The 25,138-nt window shown below is 44.5% G+C and overlaps 1 protein-coding gene across 2 annotated transcripts in view; it reads left to right on the forward strand.

Annotated features, from left to right (window-relative positions):
* FNIP1 (folliculin interacting protein 1) overlaps nucleotides 1–25,138 on the forward strand; it is a 159,319-nt gene that overhangs the window by 88,143 nt on the left and 46,038 nt on the right. For both annotated transcript variants that reach the window (XM_077265971.1, XM_077265972.1), the window contains exons 3-4: nucleotides 2,481–2,618; nucleotides 14,566–14,666. In XM_077265971.1, coding sequence (XP_077122086.1) covers nucleotides 2,481–2,618; nucleotides 14,566–14,666 — 239 coding nt within the window. The remainder of the gene's footprint in view (nucleotides 1–2,480; nucleotides 2,619–14,565; nucleotides 14,667–25,138) is intronic.

Genomic DNA, 25,138 nt, shown 5'->3' on the forward strand with positions numbered 1-25,138 from the left:
GCCCCTACACAGACAGTTATATAAACAGAACCCTAAACAATAACCCTACCTCCCAGTCCTGTTCCAGGCCTGTGGTGAAAACACAATACCATATGCCAGGTAGATACCTGGTGTAGCCACAGCCTGTCCTAAATCTAACACCCCAGGTCATACATTACCAAGCTAAATGTGAAGTATCTTGCCGCCAAAAAATGACAATGTGTCTAAATCCAAGAATTTGCCTATGGGGCAAGAACACAACACGCTGGTGGAGATGTATATACCTAAGTGCGGCTGGGGTAGATGAAAAAGTCCAGGACCGGATCCAAAGCAGCATAAAGGAGGAGGGAGGGGGGAGGGGGACAAAGGCCTTTTTCATTTACAGGCCCTTAATTGTATTTGTGGGGGGTTGAGTCTGTCTGGTTTTTAGATGTTTTTAAATGTATGGTCCTTCCTGTTTTGCCATTATGTGTAGTGAGGTGACATTCTATAATAAAATAAAATTTATCATATCAGGTTGATCCCACTGTGTGCATATTCTTTTCTTTTGTGTTGAGTGTATACATTATATATGCACGTGGTTGATCCCTGGAGCTTGTATATTCTTTGTGCGGTGCCCGCCTTTCTTTGGTTCTTAACAACATTTGTAATGCAAGTACCACAAATTATGCAGGATCCAGGATACAAAGTCTAGAAACGAAAGCAAAGAAAATCCCAGAAAGCGCACTCTAGAGCCAGCAGATGCCATGAAAAATAAGTTAATGCTGAAACTTAAAGGGGGTATTCCCATCTCCAACATTCAATCCTAATATGTAGTAGCAAATATCTCCAATTAGAAATGTAGTATAGTTCTTCTGATTTGCTATGTCACTTACGCTATGTGCAGAGCATTGCAGTAGCTTGATTACAACCATTCATACAGTGACAATTAGTTCGTTGTTAGTGGTCGTAATCATGGATATCTGATCAACTGCAATGCCCTGCACATAGGGTAAGCGACATAGCTAATCAGAAGAACTACAATGAATTTCGAATTGGAAGGCATTTACCTTACTAATATTAATATACCTAATACATTATATCTTGGAGATGGAAATACCCCTTTAAGTTTTAGCTTTAGCTTTTTTTTTCATGATATTTGAGTGATCTTTGTGGGATTTTCTTTGATCCAGGGGTTGGACTAGTCCCAACAATTCCAGTGAAAGGAAATCTTGATGCTTCAGAATACTCAGGTTTTGGACTGTTTGCTTCCAACTTTTCAGGATTTTTTAGTGTATGTACATAAATGATTGTGTGTGGTTTTGTATGTGCAGGTTTCTCGCAGCCAGCAGAATGAATGCGGAGCCTGTCACATGCCTGCTGAGCGTAGCCAGAAAGTTTGTTTGTTAGGTCAGAGCTAGATTGCAGTTCTAGTTCAGGGTCTGCAGTGTGATCATATGACTGCTGGCAGAACGGCCCCTCCTGGCCAGCGTTGTGGGCTCCTCTCCATGTGGTCTGGGTAGGATCACTCACTGTCTGTCTGGAAGAGGAACGCAGCCCTGTGCATCCATTGTAGTGAGTGGAGGAAGCGTCCGTGATCTAGTCATGAGCTCATGAGTCATATGAGCGGCTGAGATGAGGCTTTCTCACTGCTCCACACAAAAGGCAGAAAGACTCATTTTACATGAAGAATGTGAAGTATTTCTTTCGGGACACATAGATATGTTTATTGTGATTAATGCTGTCCATCATTTATAAGCCAGTTTTATTTGTCGCTCAGAAATCTTATATTTGTGGGGGGAAAAAAGGTCACTTGCCTAATAATCCCTGACATTGGTCTTAATTCCCGGCCTCCTGGATTTTATGTCTTCTACTTCTGTTTCCTACCTGCTGTTCTGTACATCTTGCTGTGGATCATTTCTTGTATGTTAGGGGTAATAATAATAAGACCATATCGAACGTGTTGTAGAATGAATTGAAGTAGTGCCAAGCCTTTTCTGATAGCCAACTTCTATTTCGGGAACTTATGTGGGTGATGCAGGAGCAAAATAGTGCTGCTGATTAGTTGGAAAGGTGAAAATATTAGTTAAAAGGTCAAATCCTCTAAGCATCACTAATATAATATAACATGGCAGATCAAGTGGACAAACCGCTTTATTCGGCACATTACCACAATAATACCCACTGTGAATGGGAACATAATGACTGATTTACTATGTGTCAGGGATAAAAATGAATTGTGTTTCCAGATGATAGTCCCCAAAGTCATGCGGAACTGGAAAACCAGATGGATCCGGTAATTCTGGCCATGGGTATGGCAGCCGCAGTGGAGTCTGATGGGTAGACTTGGTAAACGACCTGTGCGGATGTTTGGTAGATCGTGATTTGGGTGTCTTTGTCTCATATGGAACAGCACGATTGTATTTGTCCTTGCGTTTACCAGACTTTGTATAGATCGAGAAAAAAAATTCCGCAAAGATGTTTAGACCTGAAAAGCTAATATTTGCTTTTCCATTCCACAGAAACTCGTGAGCGACACTCCAGTGAGGGTGTTTGGAAAGTGTTGCCAGCTCAGACCTGGAGGAGACAGCTCGACTTCTCTGGACAGCTCCGCTAGTTCACTGGCTTCTGACACAAAGGAACAATGTCCAAAGTACCAGGTTGGTAAAAGTTCTCTGTTGCATCATGGGCTTTGATTTTGTTGTTTAAAGTAAATCTACCTAATAAATTGGTGCCTTTACTGTACATAAACTCAAAAAGAAAAGTTAATGCCTTTCACATGGGCGTCCTCTATTAAAGGTATAGGCTCAAAGCAGGAAAGATCTAAGAATCTGCCTGGGGATAGCCACACCGGAGAGGAGATCTGTACTTAGGCTACCATTGAGGGTTAGCCTCAAAATCACTGATGGTTAAGATTTCCAAAGTGCTTGCAAAAAAAAGCAATCTTGCAATTTTACCTCTTATTAAAAATCCTCTCTTTGTCCTCAAGGACAGAATAATTCTATGGTTCACTAGTCTAAAGGCCCCGTCTCACATAGCGATTTACCAACGATCACGACCAGCGATACGACCTGGCCGTGATCGTTGGTAAGTCGCTGTGTGGTCGCTGGGGAGCTGTCACACAGACCGCTCTCCCCAGCGACCAACGATCAGGGGAACGACTTCGGCATCGTTGAAACTGTCTTCAACGATGTCGAAGTCCCCCTGCAGCACCCGGGTAACCAGGGTAAACATCGGGTTACTAAGGGCAGGGCCGCGCTTAGTAACCCGATGTTTACCCTGGTTACCAAAAAAAAAAAACAGTACATACTCGCCTTTCGGTGTCCAGGTCCCTTGCCGTCTGCTTCCTGCTCTGACTGAGCCGCCGTACACTGAGAGCAGAGCGCAGCACCGCTGACGTCACCGCTGCGCTCTGCTCTCAGTGTACGGCGGCACTCAGTCAGAGCAGGAAGCAGACGGCGAGGGACCTGGACACCGAAAGGCGAGTATGTACTGTTTGTTTTTTTTGGTAACCAGGGTAAACATCGGGTTACTAAGCGCGGCCCTGCGCTTAGTAACCCGATGTTTACCCTGGTTACCAGTGAAGACATCGCTGGATCGGTGTCACACACACCGATTCAGCAATGTCAGCGGGACCTCAACGACCAAAAAAAGGTCCAGGCCATTCCGACACGACCAGCGATCTCGCAGCAGGGGCCTGATCGCTGGTACGTGTCACACATAGCGAGATCGCTACTGAGGTCACTGTTGCGTCACAAAACTAGTGACTCAGCAGCGATCTCGCTAGCGATGTCGCTATGTGAGACGGGGCCTTAAGCCTAGGTGACCACCTGCCGATGGTGGAGCATGCTCAGTGCTGACAAGCTTTTTTTAAGAGCGCTTGTAAGCTCTGATCTAGCTTACCAGCTTTAGTCTCCTGCTCCTCTGGTGATGAAGCAACGGCGAACACGCCGTTCAGGCCAGGAGCACAACGATGCTAATGGTTCATTAATCCGTTAACGCTAACCATCAGTCTTCAGTAGACCCCCCTTGCCCTTACCCCTCCCATATTCCTTAGATGGCTGATAGACAACTGGTCGCCTGGTAGCCATCTCAGCTGTCTCTCCTTTGGTGGCAGCCTATCTCCCAGAAAATAAAAAGACCGTCAGGCCTAGACAGTATCTTTTGGTGAACAATAGTGAACTACTCCTAGGACTGTTGGCAGAATCAGTCTATCTGTAAGGTTATGCCAACATTAATCTAATGTGTATTGGAGCCTTAAGTTTGTAGGCCAACTAAATTCTGTTCATCTTCTGCCGTGCTGAGGAGAAGCCTTTGTACTTAATGATGGCTAGCCTTTTAGGTCCTGTACCTGAAGTGTGGATCCCAACACTTGCTGAGATAACCAAGGTACAAGTTGCATACTGTGAACTATATGACTAAGGTGTCATTCAGACTTCCGGGCTGTATCCATTTTTTTTTTCAACAGGTAAACCACATACCCATAATAATTTGAGGGTGTTCACTTGTTTTTCCACAGACCATCTTGTCAGTGCAAAACTCCTGGAGACGTGTCCTTTTTTTCCGGCTTGTATTTGCACATTTCATCTGTGCAAGCTCATGGATGGCATCCGTGTACAGTCTGTGTGCTGTCCTGTTTAACATTGCAAAGAATTGGAGAAGTTTTGTAATTTTACTTATCTGTATGTGGTAAACACTTATGGTAAAAACAGACACATGGGTCGTACATTGATGACACACTGATGGTAATAAACCTACTCATGGACCATTCAGAGATGACGCACTGATCCCAAAAATTGATGACGTGCCATTTTTCACAGGTGTTTAAGCATGAACATGAGTGAGGCTTAGTTCACTTTTTTTTTTTTTTTTTTTTTAAATTTCCAATGCAACAGCCAGGTGTTATATGTATTGATTTTGATTCTGAAATTTTGATCCATATGATACTGTAAAGATCCACATGGTTCTTGGGATCAGATTTTCATACCCAAGCTTGATGGGTACTTCCATAACATGGCAGATGTCACTCTTGTATTGGCGTCAGTTGGTGGAATTAGAAGTGATGTGCTCTGTATTGGGCTTGCCTCCATGGTGCTAATAGAGCTGATGAGCTATCCTGGCACATACTGCAAGACCATATGGATTAAAGTAATGGAGATGTACAGAAAAGCACCTGCTCCAGAGCCACTTGCAAATGGCTTCAGATTAAAGTCCTTAAATCTGTGAACTACATGCTGGATATTCTATCGTCACTGTATATTTCTTAATATTTGCCTTTCACTTTATATTATACCATAATGTATGCATTTTTTTATATTTTTTATTTGTGTCCCTTTGAATCCTAGTGATCATTTGTGTCAGTTTTACCATGCGCGAAGTGCTGACTGGATTAGTCTCCTCAAGTATGATCGGTATTTTCTCCCTCCCCAGTACGAAAAAGAGTTAAAAATGACAGAGCCATGTGACTTGAGTGCTGATTTGTTCCTCAGGCTCTTGGTCTGGGATCTCCTCTCTTGGCTGGAGTTTCATTTTACATAAGAGAAGGGGTTTTGGCTGCGGAGAAGGCAGTCATCTGACACAGATAAATATTCTTCCTGTCAAGTGAACTTGCACAAATCCCGAGTTTCTGGTTACAGCCTCCCCAGAATAGTGCTGTGAGCTCCCCCACCTCTTTGTAGTGCTGTATGTAGCGTGCACTTGGCCTCCCCAGAATACTGTGAGCTCCCCCACCTCTTTGTAGTGCTGTATGTAGCGTGCACTTGGCCTCCCCAGAATAGTGCTGTGAGCTCCCCCACCTCTTTGTAGCACTGTATGTAGCGTGCACTTGGCCTCCCCAGAATAGTGCTGTGAGCTCCCCCACCTCTTTGTAGCGCTGTATGTAGCGTGCACTTGGCCTCCCCAGAATACTGTGAGCTCCCCCACCTCTTTGTAGTGCTGTATGTAGCGTGCACTTGGCCTCCCCAGAATAGTGCTGTGAGCTCCCCCACCTCTTTGTAGCGCTGTATGTAGCGTGCACTTGGCCTCCCCAGAATAGTGCTGTGAGCTCCCCCACCTCTTTGTAGTGCTGTATGTAGCGTGCACTTGGCCTCCCCAGAATAGTGCTGTGAGCTCCCCCACCTCTTTGTAGTGCTGTATGTAGTGTGCACTTGGCCTCCCCAGAATAGTGCTGTGAGCTCCCCCACCTCTTTGTAGTGCTGTATGTAGCGTGCACTTGGCCTCCCCAGAATAGTGCTGTGAGCTCCCCCACCTCTTTGTAGTGCTGTATGTAGCGTGCACTTGGCCTCCCCAGAATACTGTGAGCTCCCCCACCTCTTTGTAGTGCTGTATGTAGCGTGCACTTGGCCTCCCCAGAATAGTGCTGTGAGCTCCCCCACCTCTTTGTAGTGCTGTATGTAGCGTGCACTTGGCCTCCCCGGAATAGTGCTGTGAGCTCTGCGCACCTCTTTGTAGTGCTGTATGTAGCGTGCACTTGGCCTCCCCAGAATACTGTGAGCTCCCCCACCTCTTTGTAGTGCTGTATGTAGCGTGCACTTGGCCTCCCCAGAATAGTGCTGTGAGCTCCCCCACCTCTTTGTAGTGCTTTATGTAGCGTGCACTTGGCCTCCCCGGAATAGTGCTGTGAGCTCCCCCACCTCTTTGTAGTGCTGTATGTAGCGTGCACTTGGCCTCCCCAGAATAGTGCTGTGAGGTCTGCGCACCTCTTTGTAGTGCTGTATGTAGCGTGCACTTGGCCTCCCCAGAATACTGTGAGCTCCCCCACCTCTTTGTAGTGCTGTATGTAGCGTGCACTTGGCCTCCCCAGAATAGTGCTGTGAGCTCTGCGCACCTCTTTGTAGTGCTGTATGTAGCGTGCACTTGGCCTCCCCAGAATACTGTGAGCCCGCGCACCTCTTTGTAGTGCTGTATGTAGCGTGCACTTGGCCTCCCCAGAATAGTGCTGTGAGCCCGCGCACCTCTTTGTAGCGCTGTATGTAGCGTGCACTTGGCCTCCCAGAATAGTGCTGTGAGCTCCGCGCACCTCTTTGTAGTGCTGTATGTAGTGTGCACTTGGCCTCCCCAGAATAGTGCTGTGAGCCTGCGCACCTCTTTGTAGCGCTGTATGTAGCGTGCACTTGGCCTCCCCAGAATAGTGCTGTGAGCCCACGCACCTCTTTGTAGTGCTGTATGTAGCGTGCACTTGGCCTCCCCAGAATAGTGCTGTGAGCCCGCACACCTCTTTGTAGTGCTGTATGTAGTGTGCACTTGGCCTCCCTGGAATAGTGCTGTGAGCCCGCGCACCTCTTTGTAGTGCTGTATGTAGCGTGCACTTGGCCTCCCCGGAATAGTGCTGTGAGCTCCGCGCACCTCTTTGTAGCGCTGTATGTAGCGTGCACTTGGCCTCCCCAGAATAGTGCTGTGAGCTCCGCGCACCTCTTTGTAGTGCTGTATGTAGCATGCACTTGGCCTCCCCGGAATAGTGCTGTGAGCTCCGCGCACCTCTTTGTAGTGCTGTATGTAGCGTGCACTTGGCCTCTCCGGAATAGTGCTGTGAGCTCCCCCACCTCTTTGTAGTGCTGCATGTAGCGTGCACTTGGCCTCCCCGGAATAGTGCTGTGAGCTCCGCGCACCTCTTTGTAGTGCTGTATGTAGCGTGCACTTGGCCTGTCATGTACATTACAGCTCTAGATTCTCTTATCCTACTGATCTGATCGTCTCTTTATCAGCAGCTGCTCTTCCTGACTCTGGCTGCAATTCCATTTTTCATTTGGAAAGTAGAAAAGCAAATCAAATGAGGACATAAGAAATAAAAAACTACAACAAATTAGATTGTGACAATGAGTGCGGGCGTAAAAAAAAACTCTAAAATTTAAATATGATAAATTTATATAGTAATAAAATGCTCTCTAGGAGTAAAAGGGGCTATCCATAGATTTGGTGATACATGTATCCCGTGCCCAATTTATTATATGAATGGCGGTGAGCATGCGTGACTGCCACTCCACTTATTGTGTGGGAAGAGTGGTTTTGGATAGGCACTATTGTTCCCATACAAGTAACATGCGGATTACCATTCCATTCACACAGACTACTCCATAATACCATCCCAGTGGCCAGACAAACCACCAGTTATCACTAATCATCCATAGATCAGAACTTGTGTTTGTGGGATTACACTTTAAATATTTATATCTGTAATATAGGTCATCACTACCCATTTGGAGGGGTGTGGGTCAAGGGCCATCAGCATATACAGCTAGTCACAGAAATATTTGGGCAGTGACCGAATCCTTGTGATTTGGGTTCTGCATGCAGCTATTTTTTATGTAAAATGAATAACTGAGATTCAATTGAAGTGTAGACTTTAATTAAACATGAAAGGGTTGAACAAAAATCTGTGAAACTGGGACCATGTTTCTACAAAGCCTTCTCAATTCAGAAGCTCAAAAGTAATTGGACAAATTAACTTAACCATAAATAAATGTTAATTTTTAATACTTTGTAGAGAATCCTTTGCAGGTAATGGCTGTCTGAAGTCTGGAAGTCATGGATGTCCCTAACCGCTGGGTTTCCTTCTTAAAGATGCTTTTTGTCAGCCCTTTGCTTTAGCTGACTTCAGTTGTTTGTGGGTATTTCTGCCTTAAGTTTTGTCTTAAGCAAGTGAAATGCATGCTTGATGGGGCTGAGATCTGGTGACTGCCATTGCAGAATATTCCACTTCTTTACCCTAAAAACTCATAGGTTACTTTCACAGTATGTCTTGGGTTATTGAACATCTGTGCTGTGAGGCGCCTTCCAACAACCTTGCTACATTTGGTTGAATCTGGGCAGAAAGCATAGTCCTGTACACTTCACAATTTATCCAGCTGCTCCTGTCGTCAGTCACATCATCAATAAACACTAGTGACCCAGTGCCATTGGAAGCCATGCCATCACATTGCCTCCACCGTGTTTTACAGGTGGTGTGCCTTGGATCATGAGCCGTTCCAAGCCTTCTCCGTAATTTCTTCTTCCCATCATTCTGGTACAGGTTGATCTTAGTTTTATATGTCAAAAGAATGCTTTTCCAGAACTGGGCTGGTTTCTTTAGATTTTTTTGGCAAAATCTGATGTGACCTTTCTAGTTTTAAGGCTAATTACTGGTTTGCACCTTGTGGTGAACTCTATGTATTTGCTCTCAAGAAGTCTTCTCTTTATGGTAGATTTGGTTAGTGAAACACCTACTTATTTACTTTCTGGAGCATGTTCTCCACTTAGGTATATGTTGCAAAGGGGTTTTTCTTCACCATGGAAATGATTCTGTAATCATCTACTTAGTGTTGTCTTCCATGTATGTCTAGGCCTTTTTGAATTCCCAAGCTCACTAGTGCCCTCCCCCCCTCTTTTCTTTCTTTCTTTGAATGTACCAAGCTGTTGACTTGGTCAATTCTAATATTTTTGCATTTTTGCTATCTCTCTCTGATGGATTTCCTCTTATTTTTTTTTCTTAGCTTTTAGCTTAATGATGGGCTGTTTCTGTTCCATTGAGATCTCCTTTGACCGCATGTTGTGTGTTCACTAGTGTTGAGCATTCTGATACCGAGATCCGATACTTTTGTGGTATCGGGAATCGGTATCGGGATTAATATCAATGTGTAAAAGAAAGAATTAAAATAAAAAATTGGGATATACTCACCTCTCCGACGCAGCCTGGACTTTACCGCCGTAACCGGGAGCCGTTGTACCTAAAAATGTGCGCTTGAAGGGCCTTAGATGACGTCACGGCGCTCTGATTGGTCCGTAGCGGTCGCGTGACCGCTACGCGACCAATCACAAAGCAGTGACGTCACCTAAGGTCCTTCAAGCGCTTGAAAGACCTTAGGTGACGTCACTGCTTTGTGATTGGTCGCGTAGCGGTCACGCGACCGCTACGCGACCAATCAGAAGCTGCGGACGTCTTCTAAGGTATTTCAAGCGCTTGAAAGACCTTGGGTGACGTCACGGCTTTGTGATTGGTCGCGTAGCGGTCACGCGACCGCTACGGACCAATCAGAGCGCCGTGACGTCATCTAAGGCCCTTCAAGCGCGCATTCTTAGGTACAACGGCTCCCGGTTACGGCGGTAAAGTCCAGGCTGCGTCGGAGGGTGAGTATATCCCTATTTTTTATTTTAATTCTTTCTTTTACACATTGATATGGATCCCAGGGCCTGAAGGAGAGTTTCCTCTCCTTCAGACCCTGGGAACCATACAGGATACCGTCCGATACTTGGTGTCCCATAGACTTGTATTGGTATCGGGTATCGGTATCGGATTAGATCCGATACTTTGCCAGTATCGGCCGATACTTTCCGATACCGATACTTTCAAGTATCGGACGGTATCGCTCAACACTAGTGTTCACAGTAACCTTTTTTGCAAATGCAAATGCCACACCTGATATCCGCTTAAGATCTTTTACCTGCTTAATTGATGATGGATTAACGAGAGAATCGCCCATGCAGCCCATTTTAGAGCTTTTGAGATTTTTGTCCAATTATTTTTGTTCTCTTTAGGTCACGTTCACATGTTCAGTATTTTACATCAGTATTTGTAAGCCAAAACCAGGAGTGGGTGAAAAAGCTGAAGTGGGGACATGTTTCTATTGTACTTTCCTCTGATTATTCCACTCCTATTTTTGGCTTACAAATACTGATGTAAAATACTGAAGTGTGAACATGGCTTTAAAAAGAAGCAGCTAAATATTAAAGAGCTGAAATTCCTAAACACTTAATCCAATTAGGATGTGAATACCCTCAAATTAAAGCTCAGTCTTCACTTTAAATCCATATTGATTAGATAACTATATCTTGAATATGTTTGGTAAAAAGCTAAAATGACAAATCATGTGTCACTAACCAAATATTTCTGGACTTAAAGGTACCGTCACATTAAGCGACGCTGCAGCGATATCGACAACGATGCCGATCGCTGCAGCGTCGCTGTGTGGTCGCTGGAGAGCTGTCACAGAGACAGCTCTCCAGCGACTAACGATGCCGGTCCCCGGGTATCCAGGGTAAACATCGGGTTACTAAGCGCAGGGCCGCGCTTAGTAACCCGATGTTTACCCTGGTTACCATTGTAAATGTAAAAAAAAAACAGTACATACTCACCTTCTGATGTCCGTCAGGTCCCTGGCCGTCTGCTTCCCGCACTGACTGTGAGCGCCGGCCGGCCGCAAAGTAAAAGCAGAGCACAGCGGTGACGTCACCGCTGTGCTGTGCTTTACGGCCGGCCGGCGCTCACAGTCAGTGCGGGAAGCAGACGGCCAGGGACCTGACGGACATCAGAAGGTGAGTATGTACTGTTTTGTTTTTTTTACATTTACAATGGTAACCAGGGTAAACATCATCGGGTTACTAAGCGCGGCCCTGCGCTTAGTAACCCGATATTTACCCTGGTTACCATTGTAAAACATTGCTGGCATCGTTGCTTTTGCTGTCAAACACGACGATACACGCCGATCTGACGACCAAATAAAGTTCTGAACTTTCAGCAACGACCAGCGATATCACAGCAGGATCCAGATCGCTGCTGCGTGTCAAACACAACGATATCGCTATCCAGGATGCTGCAACGTCACGGATCGCTGTCGTTATCGTTGCAAAGTCGTTTAGTGTGAAGGTACCTTAACTGTATCTCCTTTTGAGCCAATAGCCTTAGAACATTCAGTCTGTACAATTAAATCCAGAGTGTGATATATCTCCTGACAATGGTAGATGAAGGGTATGTTCACATGTAACAATGCACATTATGCTTATTTTTCCATGCAGATCTGTAGAATGTTAATACTTTCTGCATTTTTAAAGTGTTTTTCACCCATTCTATGAAAGGAGTGTGTGTGTGTGTGTGTGTGTGTGTGTGTGTGTGTGTGTCATGAAAAAAGTGCAATTTTTTTATGCAGGGTTTTGATTTTTGCCAGGATACATGTTTTTGATGCAGAAATGTCTGCAGCAAATACATAAAGCATGCACATACTTCTAGGGAGAATTAGATTTGAAGGGAATATTCTCATGTAGCAGATTATCTGGATGTCTCTTGTAAGAACCTATGCACGTCCTGCAGAAACAACCCATGTAAATAAATGGAATTGGTTTGCAGTTGCCAGCTAATATGCTACATGTGAATATACCCTAAAAAGTAACAATAAATGACTCCTATGGAATAAAATATGCAATCTAAAACTAAGTTATTCATCGTTCTTTTAATTTTAATAGTATGTAGAGCACAAGTTCCATTTCTATGAAGCAGCAGACCATGCCGTATTTTGTGGGTGATCTGTAGCCTACTTACAGCACGCTGCTAATAAGAATATCTGTGTAGTGACATGTACTTTATCACCTATATATGTGACATTTTCTAGAAACGATACTTGATTCCCTGCTCATTTTGGCTTCAGCTTGATGTCTGTGTAATGCAGTAATCATCAGTCCCCCAGACCACCACCCTAGGATGGGTTACATGTTAACGCCAGTTATGGTATGTGAATGGCGATCTGCATACCACAGTGGTACTCTGCCTGTATAACGTCATTTTGTTCTTGCCCTGGGGATTTCTTTTTTTGTCTGGAATAGTTTCAGCTATTACATACAGTGCCTTGCGAAAGTATTCGGCCCCCTGGAAATTTTCAACCTTTTCCCACATATCATGCTTCAAACATAAAGATACCAAATGTAAATTTTGGTGAAGAATCAACAACAAGTGGAACACAGTTGTGAAGTTGAACGAAATTTATTGGTCATTTAAAATTTTTGTGGAAATTAAAAAACTGAAAAGTGGGGCGTGCAATATTATTCGACCCCTTTACTTTCAGTGCAGCAAACTCGCTCCAAAAGTTCATTGTGGATCTCTGAATGATCCAATGTTGTCCTAAATGCCTAATGATGATAAATATAATCCACCTGTGTGTAATAAAGTCTCCGTATAAATGCACCTGCTCTGTAATAGTCTCGGGGTTCTGTTTGAAGCACAGAGAGCATCATGAAACCAAGGAGCACAACAGGCAGGTCCGTGATACTGTTGTGGTGAAGGTTAAAACCGGATTTGGATACAAAATAATTTCCAAAACTTTAAACATCCCAAGGAGCACTGTGCAAGCGATCATATTGAAATGGAAGGAGTATCATACCACTGCAAATCTATCAAGACCCAGCCGTCTCTCTAAACTTTCATCTCAAACAAGGAGAAGACTGATCAGAGATGCAGCCAAGAGGCCCATGATCACTCTGGATGAACTGCAGAGATCTACAGCTGAGGTGGGACAGTCTGTCCATGGGACAATAATCAGTCATACACTGCACAAATCTGGCCTTTATTGTTGGAAGAGTGGCAAGAAGAAAGCCATTTCTCAAACAATCCATAAAAAGTATTGTTTAAAGTTTGCAACAAGCCCCCTGAGAGACACACCAAACATGTGGAAGAAGGTGCTCTGGTCAGATGAAGCCAAAATCGAACTTTTTGGCAACAATGCCAAACGATATGTTTAGCGTAAAGGCAACACAGCTCATCACCCTGAACACACCATCCCCACTGTCAAACATGGTGTTGGCAGCATCATGGTTTGGGCCTGCTTTTCTTCTGCAGGGACAGGGAAGATGGTTAAAATTGATGGGAAGATGGATGGAGCCAAATACAGGACCATTCTTGAAGAAAACCTGTTGGACTTTGCAAAAGACCTGAGACTGGGACGGAGATTTGTTTTCCAACAAGACAATGATCCCAAACATAAAGCAAAATCTACAATGGAATGGTTCACAAATAAACGTATCCAGGTGTTAGAATGGCCAAGTCAAAGTCCAGACCTCAATCCGAGAATCTGTGGAAAGAGCTGAAAACTGCTGTTCGCAAACGATCTCCATCAAACCTCACTGAGCTTGAGCTGTTTGTCAAGGAAGAATGGGCAAGAATTTCAGTCTCTCGATGTACAAAACTGATAGAGACATACCCCAAGTGACTTGCAGCTGTAATCGCAGCAAAAGGTGGCGCAACAAAGTATTAAGTTAAAGGGGCCGAATAATATTGTACGCCCCACTTTTCAGTATTTGATTTTCCACAAAAATTTTAAATGGCAAATACATTTCGTTCAACTTCACAATTGTGATCCACTTGTTGTTGATTCTTCACCAAAAATTTACATTTGGTATCTTTGTTTGAAGCCTGATATGTGAGAAAAGGTTGATAAGTTCCAGGGAGCCTAATACTTTCACAAGACACTGTATAAGATGGTGACTGATTACTCTTCTCATTAGTCTGGCCATTGCCTCCTGTCATGTTCGGAGATACCATGAACTGACCTGACACCTTAACTCTGCTTAAAAGCTGTTGTCCGCTCCATGGGCAAACATTAGGCTAGTGAGACCTATTGCGGGTTTGCAAGTCTTATGACAAACACAATTATTATATGAAATTTGGTGTTTTTAGCTCAAGTATCTCTCTAGGTTGGTTTTTTGTCAAGTGGAGACATTGAGTGTTATCTGAGGTTGGTATTCTGTTACTGAATTAGCCATTTGATTGGGTTAATGCAGATCAGCAGTCAGAACATGCCGTAGCCCTTACCCCATCATCAATGATTGACAGGTGCAATAGGTTTAACTACTTCTTGATTTGTTTGGCAGAGTCCTCGTTGTTCCGCAGATGCCAATATGCTTGGAGAAATGATGTTTGGGTCAGTGGCTATGAGCTACAAAGGCTCCACTCTGAAAATTCACCAAATACGGTGAGTCTCAATTAAATTGTCACTTTTCCACATACATTGTCTGGTCCGTACTCTGTGTACTATCTTTTTCTGTATTTCTGTGCTGTTTTCCGTATTGGTTAAGCCATGCTACCCTGTTTGGCAAGCTTTTGGCCTTCAAGCTTTTTGCATGTACAGTACAGACCAAAAGTTTGGACACGCCATCTCATTTAAAGATTTTTCTGTATTTTCATGACTATGAAAATTGTACATTCACACTGAAGGCATGAAAACTATGAATTAACACATGTGGAATTATATACTTAATTTCAGTTGTTTCACACTTTTTTGTTATGTCTTATATTCTAGGTTCTTCAAAGTAGCCACCTTTTGCTTTGATGACTGCTTTTCACATTCTTGGCATTTTCTTGATGAGCTTCAAGAGGTAGTCAACGAGAATGGTCTTCCAACAATCTTGAAGGAGTTCCCAGAGATGCTTAGCACTTGTTGGCCCTTTTGCCTTCACTCTGCGGTCCAGCTCACCCCACACCATCTCGATTGGGTTCAGGTCTGGTGACTGTGGAGGCCAGGTCATCTGGCGCAGCACCCCATCACTCTCCTTCTTGGTCAAATAGCCCTTACACAGCCTGGGGGTGTGTTTGGGATCATTGTCCTGTTGAAAAATAAATGATAGTCCAACTAAACGCAAACTGAATGGAATAGCATGCCACTGCAAGATCCTGTGGTAGCCATGCTAGTTCAGTATGCCTTCAATTTTGAATAAATTCCCAACAGTGTCACCAGCAAAGCACCCCCACACCATCACACCACCTCCATGCTTCATGGTGGGAACCAGGCATGTGGAGTCCATCCGTTCACCTTTTCTGCGTCGCACAAAGACACGGTGGTTGGAAACAAAGATCTCAAATTTGGACTCATCAGACCAAAGCACAGATTTCCACTGTTCTAATGTCCATTCCTTGTGTTCTTTAGCCCAAACAAGTCTCTTCTGCTTGTTGCCTGTCCTTAGCAGTGCTTTCCTAGCAGATATTTTACCATGAAGGCCTGCTTCACAAAGTCTCCTCTTAACAGTTGTTGTAGAGATATGTCTGCTGCTAGAACTCTGTGTGACGTTGACCTGTTCTCTAATCTGAGCTGCTGTTAACCTGCGATTTCTAAGGCTGGTGACTCTGATAAACTTATCCTCAGAAGCAGAGGTGACTCTTGGTCTTCCTTTCCTGGGGCGGTCCTCGTGTGAGCCAGTTTCTTTGTAGCGCTTGATGGTTTTTGCCACTGCACTTGGGGACACTTTCAAAGTTTTCCCAATTTTTGGACTGACTGACCTTCATTTCTTAAAGTAATGATGGCCACTCGTTTTTCTTTCCTTTCCTGCTTTTTTCTTGCCATAATACAAATTCTAACAGTCTATTCAGTAGGACTATCAGCTGTGTATCCACCAGACTTCTGCACAACACAACTGATGGTCCCAACCCCATTTATAAGGCAAGAAATCCCACTTATTAAACCTGACAGGGCACACCTGTGAAGAGAAAACTATTCCCGGTGACTACCTCTTGAAGCTCATCAAGAGAATGCCAAGAGTGTGCAAAGCAGTCATCAAAGCAAAAGGTAACTACTTTGAAGAACCTAGATTATAAGACATAATTTCAGTTGTTTCACACTTTTTTGTTATAATTCCACATGTGTTAATTCATAGTTTTGATGTCTTCAGTGTGAATGTACAATTTTCATAGTCATGAAAATACAGAAAAATCTTTAAATGAGAAGTTGTGTCCAAACTTTTGGTCTGTACTGTACATGTGAGAGAGATCTGTCAGTCAACTGGAATGGGGTTGGTTAACCCCTTCCTGACGTTGGACGGGATAGTACGTCCGACGTCAGGTCCCCTGCTTTGATGCAGGGCTCCGCGGTGAGCCCACATCAAAGCCGGGACATGTCAGCTGTTTTGAACAGCTGACATGTGCCCGCAATAGGCGCGGGCAGAATCGCGATCTGCCCGCGCCTATTAACTAGTTAAATGCCGCTGTCAAACGCAGACAGCGGAATTTAACTACCGCATCCGGCCGGGCGGCCGGATATGACGTCATCGCCGACCCCCGTCACATGATCGGGGGTCGGCGATGCTTCTGAATGGTAACCATAGAGGTCCTTGAGACCTCTATGGTTACAGATCGCCGGCAGCTGTGAGCGCCTCCCTGTGGTCGGCGCTCACAGCACACCTGCAATTCTGCTGTGTAGCAGCGATCTTATGATCGCTGCTACATAGCAGAGCCGATCGGGTTGTGCCTGCTTCTAGCCTCCCATGGAGGCTATTGAAGCATGGCAAAAGTGAAAAAAAAAAAGTAAAAAAAAATGTGAAAAAAATAAAAAAAAACATAAAAGTTTAAATCACCCCCCTTCCGCCCCAATCAAAATAAATCAATAAAAAAAAAATCAAACATACACATATTTGGTATCGCCGCGTTCAGAATCGCCCGATCTATCAATAAAAAAAAAGCATTAACCTGATCGCTAAACGGCGTAATGAGAAAAAAAATCGAAACGCCAGAATTACGTTTTTTTGGTCGCCGCGACATTGCATTAAAATGCAATAACGGGCGATCAAAAGAACGTATCTGCACCGAAATGGTATCATTAAAAACGCCAGCTCAGCACGCAAAAAATAAGCCCTCAACCGACCCCAGATCATGAAAAATGGAGGGTATCGGAAAATGGCGCAATTTTTTTTTTTTTTTTTTTTTTTTTAGCAAAGTTTGGAATTTTTTTTCACCACTTAGGTAAAAATAAACTAGTCATGCTAGGTGTCTATGAACTCGTAATGACCTGGAGAATCATAATGGCAGGTCAGTTTTAGCATTTAGTGAACCTAGCAAAAAAGCCAAGCAAAAAACAAGTGTGGGATTGCACTTTTTTTGCAATTTCACCGCACTTGGAATTTTTTTCCCGTTTTCTAGTACACGACATGGTAAAACCAATGATGTCGTTCAAAAGTACAACTCGTCCCGCAAAAAATAAGCCCTCACATGGCCAAATTGACGGAAAAATAAAAAATGAGTAGCAAAATCAGAGAAAAGATAACGCAGCACTCACCAGCACCCAGGTCAGATGTCTTCTTTATTACGACATGAAAAGTTACAGCTTCACGGCACGGGGGAGTGACGAGGTGAGGAGCATGTGAGGCGGGACGACGGCCGTTTCACGCTGATAAGTAGCGCCTCTACGGGTCCATGTCCGAGAGGAAGTCACGCCGAGAGAAATAGGTAAGATACCCCTCCCCTACAGCGTAGCCTCCAATCGGACAATAGGAAAAGTGCTATGTGCATAAAGGGAAGATTAAAATCAAAGGAATCAGGCAGGATATATACAAACTACATTAGATGATGGACATATATAGAAAAATATATTATTTAGTAACACTTGATCAAAAGCCATATTGTTTTAAGTTATTTAAAAGAACCCTACCTGCAGGCATATAGTGCGAAAACCATGAGACCAATGTGACTAACTCCGGCTTAACCTGTCATTATAGATCCAAGGACAACATAATATAAATGAGAAGATATAACTAAACAACCTCAGTTCTCGTAGAATACAGTGCTAATGTTTTAAACTTTTTTTATCCTTTTTTTAACTTTTTTACAGCAACTATATTTAAAAGACTACAGGGGTATACAGAATTCCCAATCTACCCGCCATTCTGGTGAAGGGGTTAATAGAACCATACTATAAGAAAATGGACATATCTGTCCTATCATTAAAGCCAGCAGGGCCAGTGGCCCGAGTCCTCATAATCCACCTGGCTTCTTGTCGAAGTAGAATTTTTCCCAAGTCACCTCCTTGTGCAGTAGGAATAACCTTTTCTAACCCTGCAAAAGTGAGAACAGTAGGATCTCCTCCATGGCATTCTCTGACATGGTTGATAAGCCTAGGTACTCCTTTACCTGAGGAAATAGATTTGAAATGTTCCCTGAATCTGATATATAACTTACGTATAGTTTTCCCTATGTAGAAGCGTTTACAAGGGCAGAATAATACGTAGACAACGTATTCCGTTTTACAGGAAATAAAATGATGGACATGATGAATACAAGGGCCAATTTCTAGGGTTTGTCCTGTCCTATGGTATTGACAGAACGGACATTGTCCACAACGAAAGTTTCCTTTTGGGGCGGTCTGATTCAACCATGTACTTTTTTTATCTTTTAGAACTCTATTGCGTACTAACACATCTCTAACTCTGGTGCTCCTCCTGTTAGATATCAGAGGACCTGAGGCAGCTTTACTAGAGAGGTCACAATCCCTCTCCAAAACGTGCCAATGTCGGCGAATGGTGGAACGTATCGCGTCATCCATAGGGCCGTATTGGAAGCAGAAAGTGAACCTCTGTTTGGAAGTGTCCGCGGATGTGTCACTATGCTGTATCTCAGTATTAGCTCGTTTCACTGCAGATTCAAGTACGTCCTCCGGGTATCCTCTGTCCCGGAATCTCTGAAAAAGTTCCCTAGATTGTGCCTGGAAACCACTCGGTGTATTATTGAGACGCCGTACTCTGAAAAACTGACTATATGGTAGAGATTTCTTTACATGGTTAGGATGGTAGCTATTGTAGTGCAAGAGAGAGTTCACCGAAGTGGGTTTGCGGAAAATGGAGGTACAAATCTCTCCCTCCTCCACCCGAATCGAAACATCTAGGAAATCTATCGTTTGACCCCCAAAATTGTGTGTGAAAGACATGCCCATGGTGTTGCTCTCATTAAGATAAGCAACGAACATAGCAAACTCACTTTCAGTACCGTCCCATACTATAATTACATCATCCACGTACCTCATGTAGAGTTTGATGTGTTTTAGAAAACTGTTCTTATGAGAATAAACGTAATCCTCTTCAAAAGCCGCCATATATAAATTGGCGAACGTACATGCAACCGGGGTCCCCATGGCAGTCCCTGTGGTCTGCCTGTACCAACTGTCCAAAAACGTGAAGGCATTATGTGTGAGTATAAAACTCAAACCTTCACACACAAAATTAATGTATTCAAGGCTTTTGGCAGTTGTATGTAATACTCTTCTGATGGTATCTACCCCCAGGGTTTGGGGGATATTGGTATACAGGCTGACCACATCAATGGACGCCAAGGAGAACCCCGGCTGCCAGACAAAATTTCGAATATGTCTAAGAAAAGAATTCGTATCTTTGAGGTACGAGGGGATGTCTTTAAGCAAGGGACGTAAAAGCCAATCAATGTATTGGGATAGGGGCTCAGTGAGCGACCCGATCCCAGATACAATCGGTCTGCCTGGGGGGCAAACAACAGATTTATGAATTTTCGGTAAATAATACCAGTGAGGTTTCGTAGTATAGTTGGGGAATAGCTTTTCAGCTCTCTTTTGTGTCAACACTCCATTTTCCACCGATTTTCTAAGGAAATTACAAAGATTATTTTTGAATTTTTGTGTGGGATCTCCCGGTAATTTGGCGTAGGTATTAGTGTCCGATAGTTGTCTATCTGCTTCTAATAAATAAGCTTCTCTGGGTAATAGGACAGTCTTACCCCCCTTGTCGGCGGGGCGTACGATGACATCGGTCCAACTAGATATTTCAGAGAGGGCCTTTTTTTCCTCAACTGTTAGGTTAGGAGGTGCCTTTTTGTATATCAGGGCTTCTATATCTTTTAAAACCAATGTCTCAAATAAGTCGATTGTGTTCCCTGGAGATGCAGGGGGCATATATGAGGAGGGAACTCCTCCCATAAAGGGAGTGATTACTTGGGAACTAGACTTCATTAAAGTAACTGGTTCTGTGTCTGTCAGGTTAGATAAAATCGGCCAGGACCTCTTCTCCTGTCCCTGCCATAAACCCCAAAGGACCTACGGTACAGGGTTTTTCCCCTTCCGTGATGTTAGGATTGCTGGAGTTGGTAAGAGAGAATTTATAAAGATGTATCTTCCTAATAGCCTTAAATAAGTCTATCTGAAAAGAAACAAAGTCAAAATCATTAGGAATGCAATAATTTAACCCTTTAGATAACAAGGCTAATTGAGCCGGACTTAGTACACGGTGCGTCAGATTAAGTACATAATCATCTGGAAAAAGAGTTAATAACGCTCCTGTCTCCAGGACACAAACTTCCTTTTCTGCTGTTGGAAGGGGCCGTGATTTCCGCTTGCCCCTCCGTGTCTTCCTCCTAAAGGGGGTGATGCAGCTGTTGGAATTTCTGGTATTAGCTCTCCTGTGGATTCACGATTACTGGTTGGACCTTCACTCAAACTGTAGTCAGACTCCGTTGTCAAGTAGTCTTTTCTGTTTGGTTGGTTGCGTCTTTTTTTGAGACTACGTTTTCTTGGTCTGGAATTGCCTCCATAATTGAAAAAGCTCCGATTGTCCTTATTTATTCTGTTCCATGTAAAAACAGTTCCAGAATCATAATCGTTTTTGTCACGGAGAAATTTGTCCCTTTTTTTCTGCTTAATCTCCGCCTGTATGGGGATGAGTTTTGCGTCTAGTTTTTTATTAAACATAGTCCATTGGTTTTCGGTCAATCTGCCCTGCAGTTCGGCTTGTGTCTTAGTGATTTCTGAACTCACTATATCATAGTTTTTAATGTTAGATTTCAGGACCAGCAGGAGCAGCTCCTGGGAGCACCGTAACATGACTTGCTCCCATTCCGCTTTCAGCGTCGCATCACTGCTAAAGTGGGACATTTCCTTCCATACCCGTAGTCCTCTAGGGACTCGTCCGTTATCTACATAAAGTTAGAAAAGGTTATTCCTACTGCACAAGGAGGTGACTTGGGAAAAATTCTACTTCGACAAGAAGCCAGGTGGATTATGAGGACTCGGGCCACTGGCCCTGCTGGCTTTAATGATAGGACAGATATGTCCATTTTCTTATAGTATGGTTCTATTAACCCCTTCACCAGAATGGCGGGTAGATTGGGAATTCTGTATACCCCTGTAGTCTTTTAAATATAGTTGCTGTAAAAAAGTTAAAAAAAGGATAAAAAAAGTTTAAAACATTAGCACTGTATTCTACGAGAACTGAGGTTGTTTAGTTATATCTTCTCATTTATATTATGTTGTCCTTGGATCTATAATGACAGGTTAAGCCGGAGTTAGTCACATTGGTCTCATGGTTTTCGCACTATATGCCTGCAGGTAGGGTTCTTTTAAATAACTTAAAACAATATGGCTTTTGATCAAGTGTTACTAAATAATATATTTTTCTATATATGTCCATCATCTAATGTAGTTTGTATATATCCTGCCTGATTCCTTTGATTTTAATCTTCCCTTTATGCACATAGCACTTTTCCTATTGTCCGATTGGAGGCTACGCTGTAGGGGAGGGGTATCTTACCTATTTCTCTCGGCGTGACTTCCTCTCGGACATGGACCCGTAGAGGCGCTACTTATCAGCGTGAAACGGCCGTCGTCCCGCCTCACATGCTCCTCACCTCGTCACTCCCCCGTGCCGTGAAGCTGTAACTTTTCATGTCGTAATAAAGAAGACATCTGACCTGGGTGCTGGTGAGTGCTGCGTTATCTTTTCTCTGATTTTGCTACTCAAGATTGTGTGTTTTTTCTCACGCTAGCACCTCCGCTGTAAGACGTCTGTGATTTTCCTGTGCCTTATACACCCTTCGTATCCTCTGCTGGGGAGTTGTGCCACTTTCTTTTTTCTTCGGACTTGGCTGGAAAAATAAAAAAGTTATGGCTCTGGGAAGGAGGGGAGTGAAAAACGAAAACGGAAAAACGGAAAAGCCCACGGTCATGAACGGGTTAAAAGCTGGCTGGTGGCCATGCCGGACTAGCAAAGTCTCCAGCCGTCTGTTTATATTATGTTCTTTCTAATGCAACAACATTATAAAGAAAGACATATTTGGCTGTAGTTGCACATCCAGGCTCTGATTTCATGCTGACCTTGGTTTGGGCAGCATGACTATAATGACCGGTTTCCTTTAAGTTATAGACCAAAGCAATGTGTAGATGGCAGAGATGTCTTGTTGAATAAGGGGGCATTGCTTAACCATGATTAAAAAAAAAAAAAAAAAAAAACTATGCAGAGCTGCAAAAAAGGCTATTTATTAAATGCACCCATTTAAAATGCATTGGTCCCACGTTTTTTTGCTATTAATACACATTTTTCTTGGGAAAGACCCAAATAAAAAGAACCCCTGAACTATATGTCATGGGCAGCTTTTTCAACCAGTACATGATTAAGAAGGGGTGTCTGTTATTTTTGTTAGGGGAAGTTATCTGATTTTCAAAAAAGTTGAATAGATCTTGGACAGGAACAAAGATTTCAGAGATCAAAAGTTAAAATCAATAGGTCCTTGAAAAACAAACGGCACACAGATGTCATCCAAATGCTGTCCATTTTATGAGTAGGTAAAACTTGGAATATTTTTCTTTATTTTTAAACTAGAAATAGGCCTGAAGCTATTGCATCGGGAGTGCTCAGGCAATGAGCGGCGCAGGATTCAATTCCCCCGCCCCGCTGACTGAGCCAATGAGCGGTGCTGTGCGGGATTTGAATCCCCCCTCCAAAGCCACGTGGCACCGCTCATTGGCTGAGCCAATGAGCGGTACCATGCGGGATTCAAATCCCCCACCAAGGCGCTCGGCACTGCTCATTGGCTGAGCTGCCCCTGGCCGCGCGGCTTTGGCGGGGGATTCAAATCCTGCGCAGCACCGCTCATTGGCTCAGCCGACGGGACAGGGGATTTGAATCCCGCGCCACTCATTGGCTCAGCCAGGGTCGCTCAGCCAATGATCTGTGCCGCGCGCCGTGGCGGGGGATTTGAATCCCGTGTGGCACCGCTCATTGGCTGAGCTGCCGTCGGCTGTGCCAATGAGTGGCGCGGGATTCAAATCGCCCACTGGCTGAGCCAATGAGCGGTGTCACGCGGGATTCAAATCCCCCGCCGGCGCTGTGCTGCGCGGGATTTGAATCCCCCGCTAAAGCTGCGTGGCCGTGCACCTTGGCGGGGGATTTGATTCCTGCTCAGCCGGCGGGCAGCTCAGCCAATGAGTGGTGCCACGTGGCTTTGGCAGGGGATTCAAATCCCGCCCGGAACCGCTCATTGGCTCAGTCAGCGGGGGATTCAAATCCCACGCCGCTCGTTGGCTCAGCTGGCAGCCGCTCAGCCATTGAGCGGTGCCGGACTCAAATCCCCCTCCAAAGCCGCGCGGCACCGCTCATTGGCTGAGCGTGGGATTCAAATCCCCCGCCCCGCTGGCTGAGCCAATGAGCTGTGCCGCATGGGATTTGAATCCCCCGCCAAACCTCAGCCGGCGGGTGGGTCAGCCAATGAGCGGAGCCGCGCGGCTTTGGCTGGGGCTTTGAATCCCGTGCCGCTCATTTGCTGAGGCCAGGGGCGCTCAGCCAATGAGCGGTGCCGCGTGGCTTGGCGGGGTATTCAAATCCCGCGTGGCAACTCTCATTGGCTCAGCGGGCGGGGGATTCGAATCCCACGCAGCTCATTGGCTCAGCCGGCGACAGCTCAGCCAATGAGCGGTGCTGCATGTCTTTGAGCGGCGCCGGGACTCAAATCCCCTGCCCCGCCAGCTGAGCCAATGAGCAGTGCCGTGCGGGATTTGAATCCCCGCCAAAGCCACGCGGCACCGCTCATTGACTGAGCCGCGGCTACCGTCGGGAGATCAGCGGCTAGCCCGACTGAATAGTGGTGCCGTTTTTGGCACTTGTGGAGGCGCAGTTCTTAGCCTTCCAGGCGCGGTGGATTTTGGGATAGCGACACAATTGCTGGAAGCTGTAACAGAGCCGATTGGCAATTGCCGGTATATATTAGATATGAGAGAAACCAATGCCATAGTGATGGAATGAACACACTAACCAAAAGTAGATGGAATTGAATCCAGCACATTGCTGAAAATCTTCTTTTTTTTATCACACATGAGCAAAAGCTGATATTTGAATAAGGCCTCACTGTTACGATGTTGTCATATTTTTTTGTAACGGCAGTGAAAGTGATTGAATTCCACTGAAACGGATGCTGTCACTTTTTCCTTCTCCGGTATCACACAATCAACAGAGCAAGAGGATAGTGAACAATTCCAAGACCTTTATTTAGGCAAAACACAAAAGGTCCATATATACGATCCATCACACAAAGGTTAAAATATTCCAGAACACGAATGCATTTCAGTAACAGGGTAAAAGTCCAACAATCCAGCACAGAGGATAACAGTCCATATTCCCTTTTTTCTCTCTGATATGCTCTTCACATCATGGTTCCTCATCAGACTGATCTCTGAGTCTCATGAGCCTCCCTGATATTTACAAGTCTCCCCCCTCATTCACAGGCCAGGAGGGGGAAGGTCTCGGGGGCTCATTGTTTCAACAAGCTAGGTCAACATGTCATTAGCATATTAGCAAACAACATTATTCACTGACCCTGTGGAGAGATAACAATACAGAACTGTGGGGAGAATGTCAGATGGCAAATAACAACTCATCCTACAAGATACAGTAA

Source organism: Ranitomeya variabilis, chromosome 5 (assembly GCF_051348905.1).
Source record: "Ranitomeya variabilis isolate aRanVar5 chromosome 5, aRanVar5.hap1, whole genome shotgun sequence".
Lineage (NCBI taxonomy): Eukaryota > Metazoa > Chordata > Amphibia > Anura > Dendrobatidae > Ranitomeya > Ranitomeya variabilis.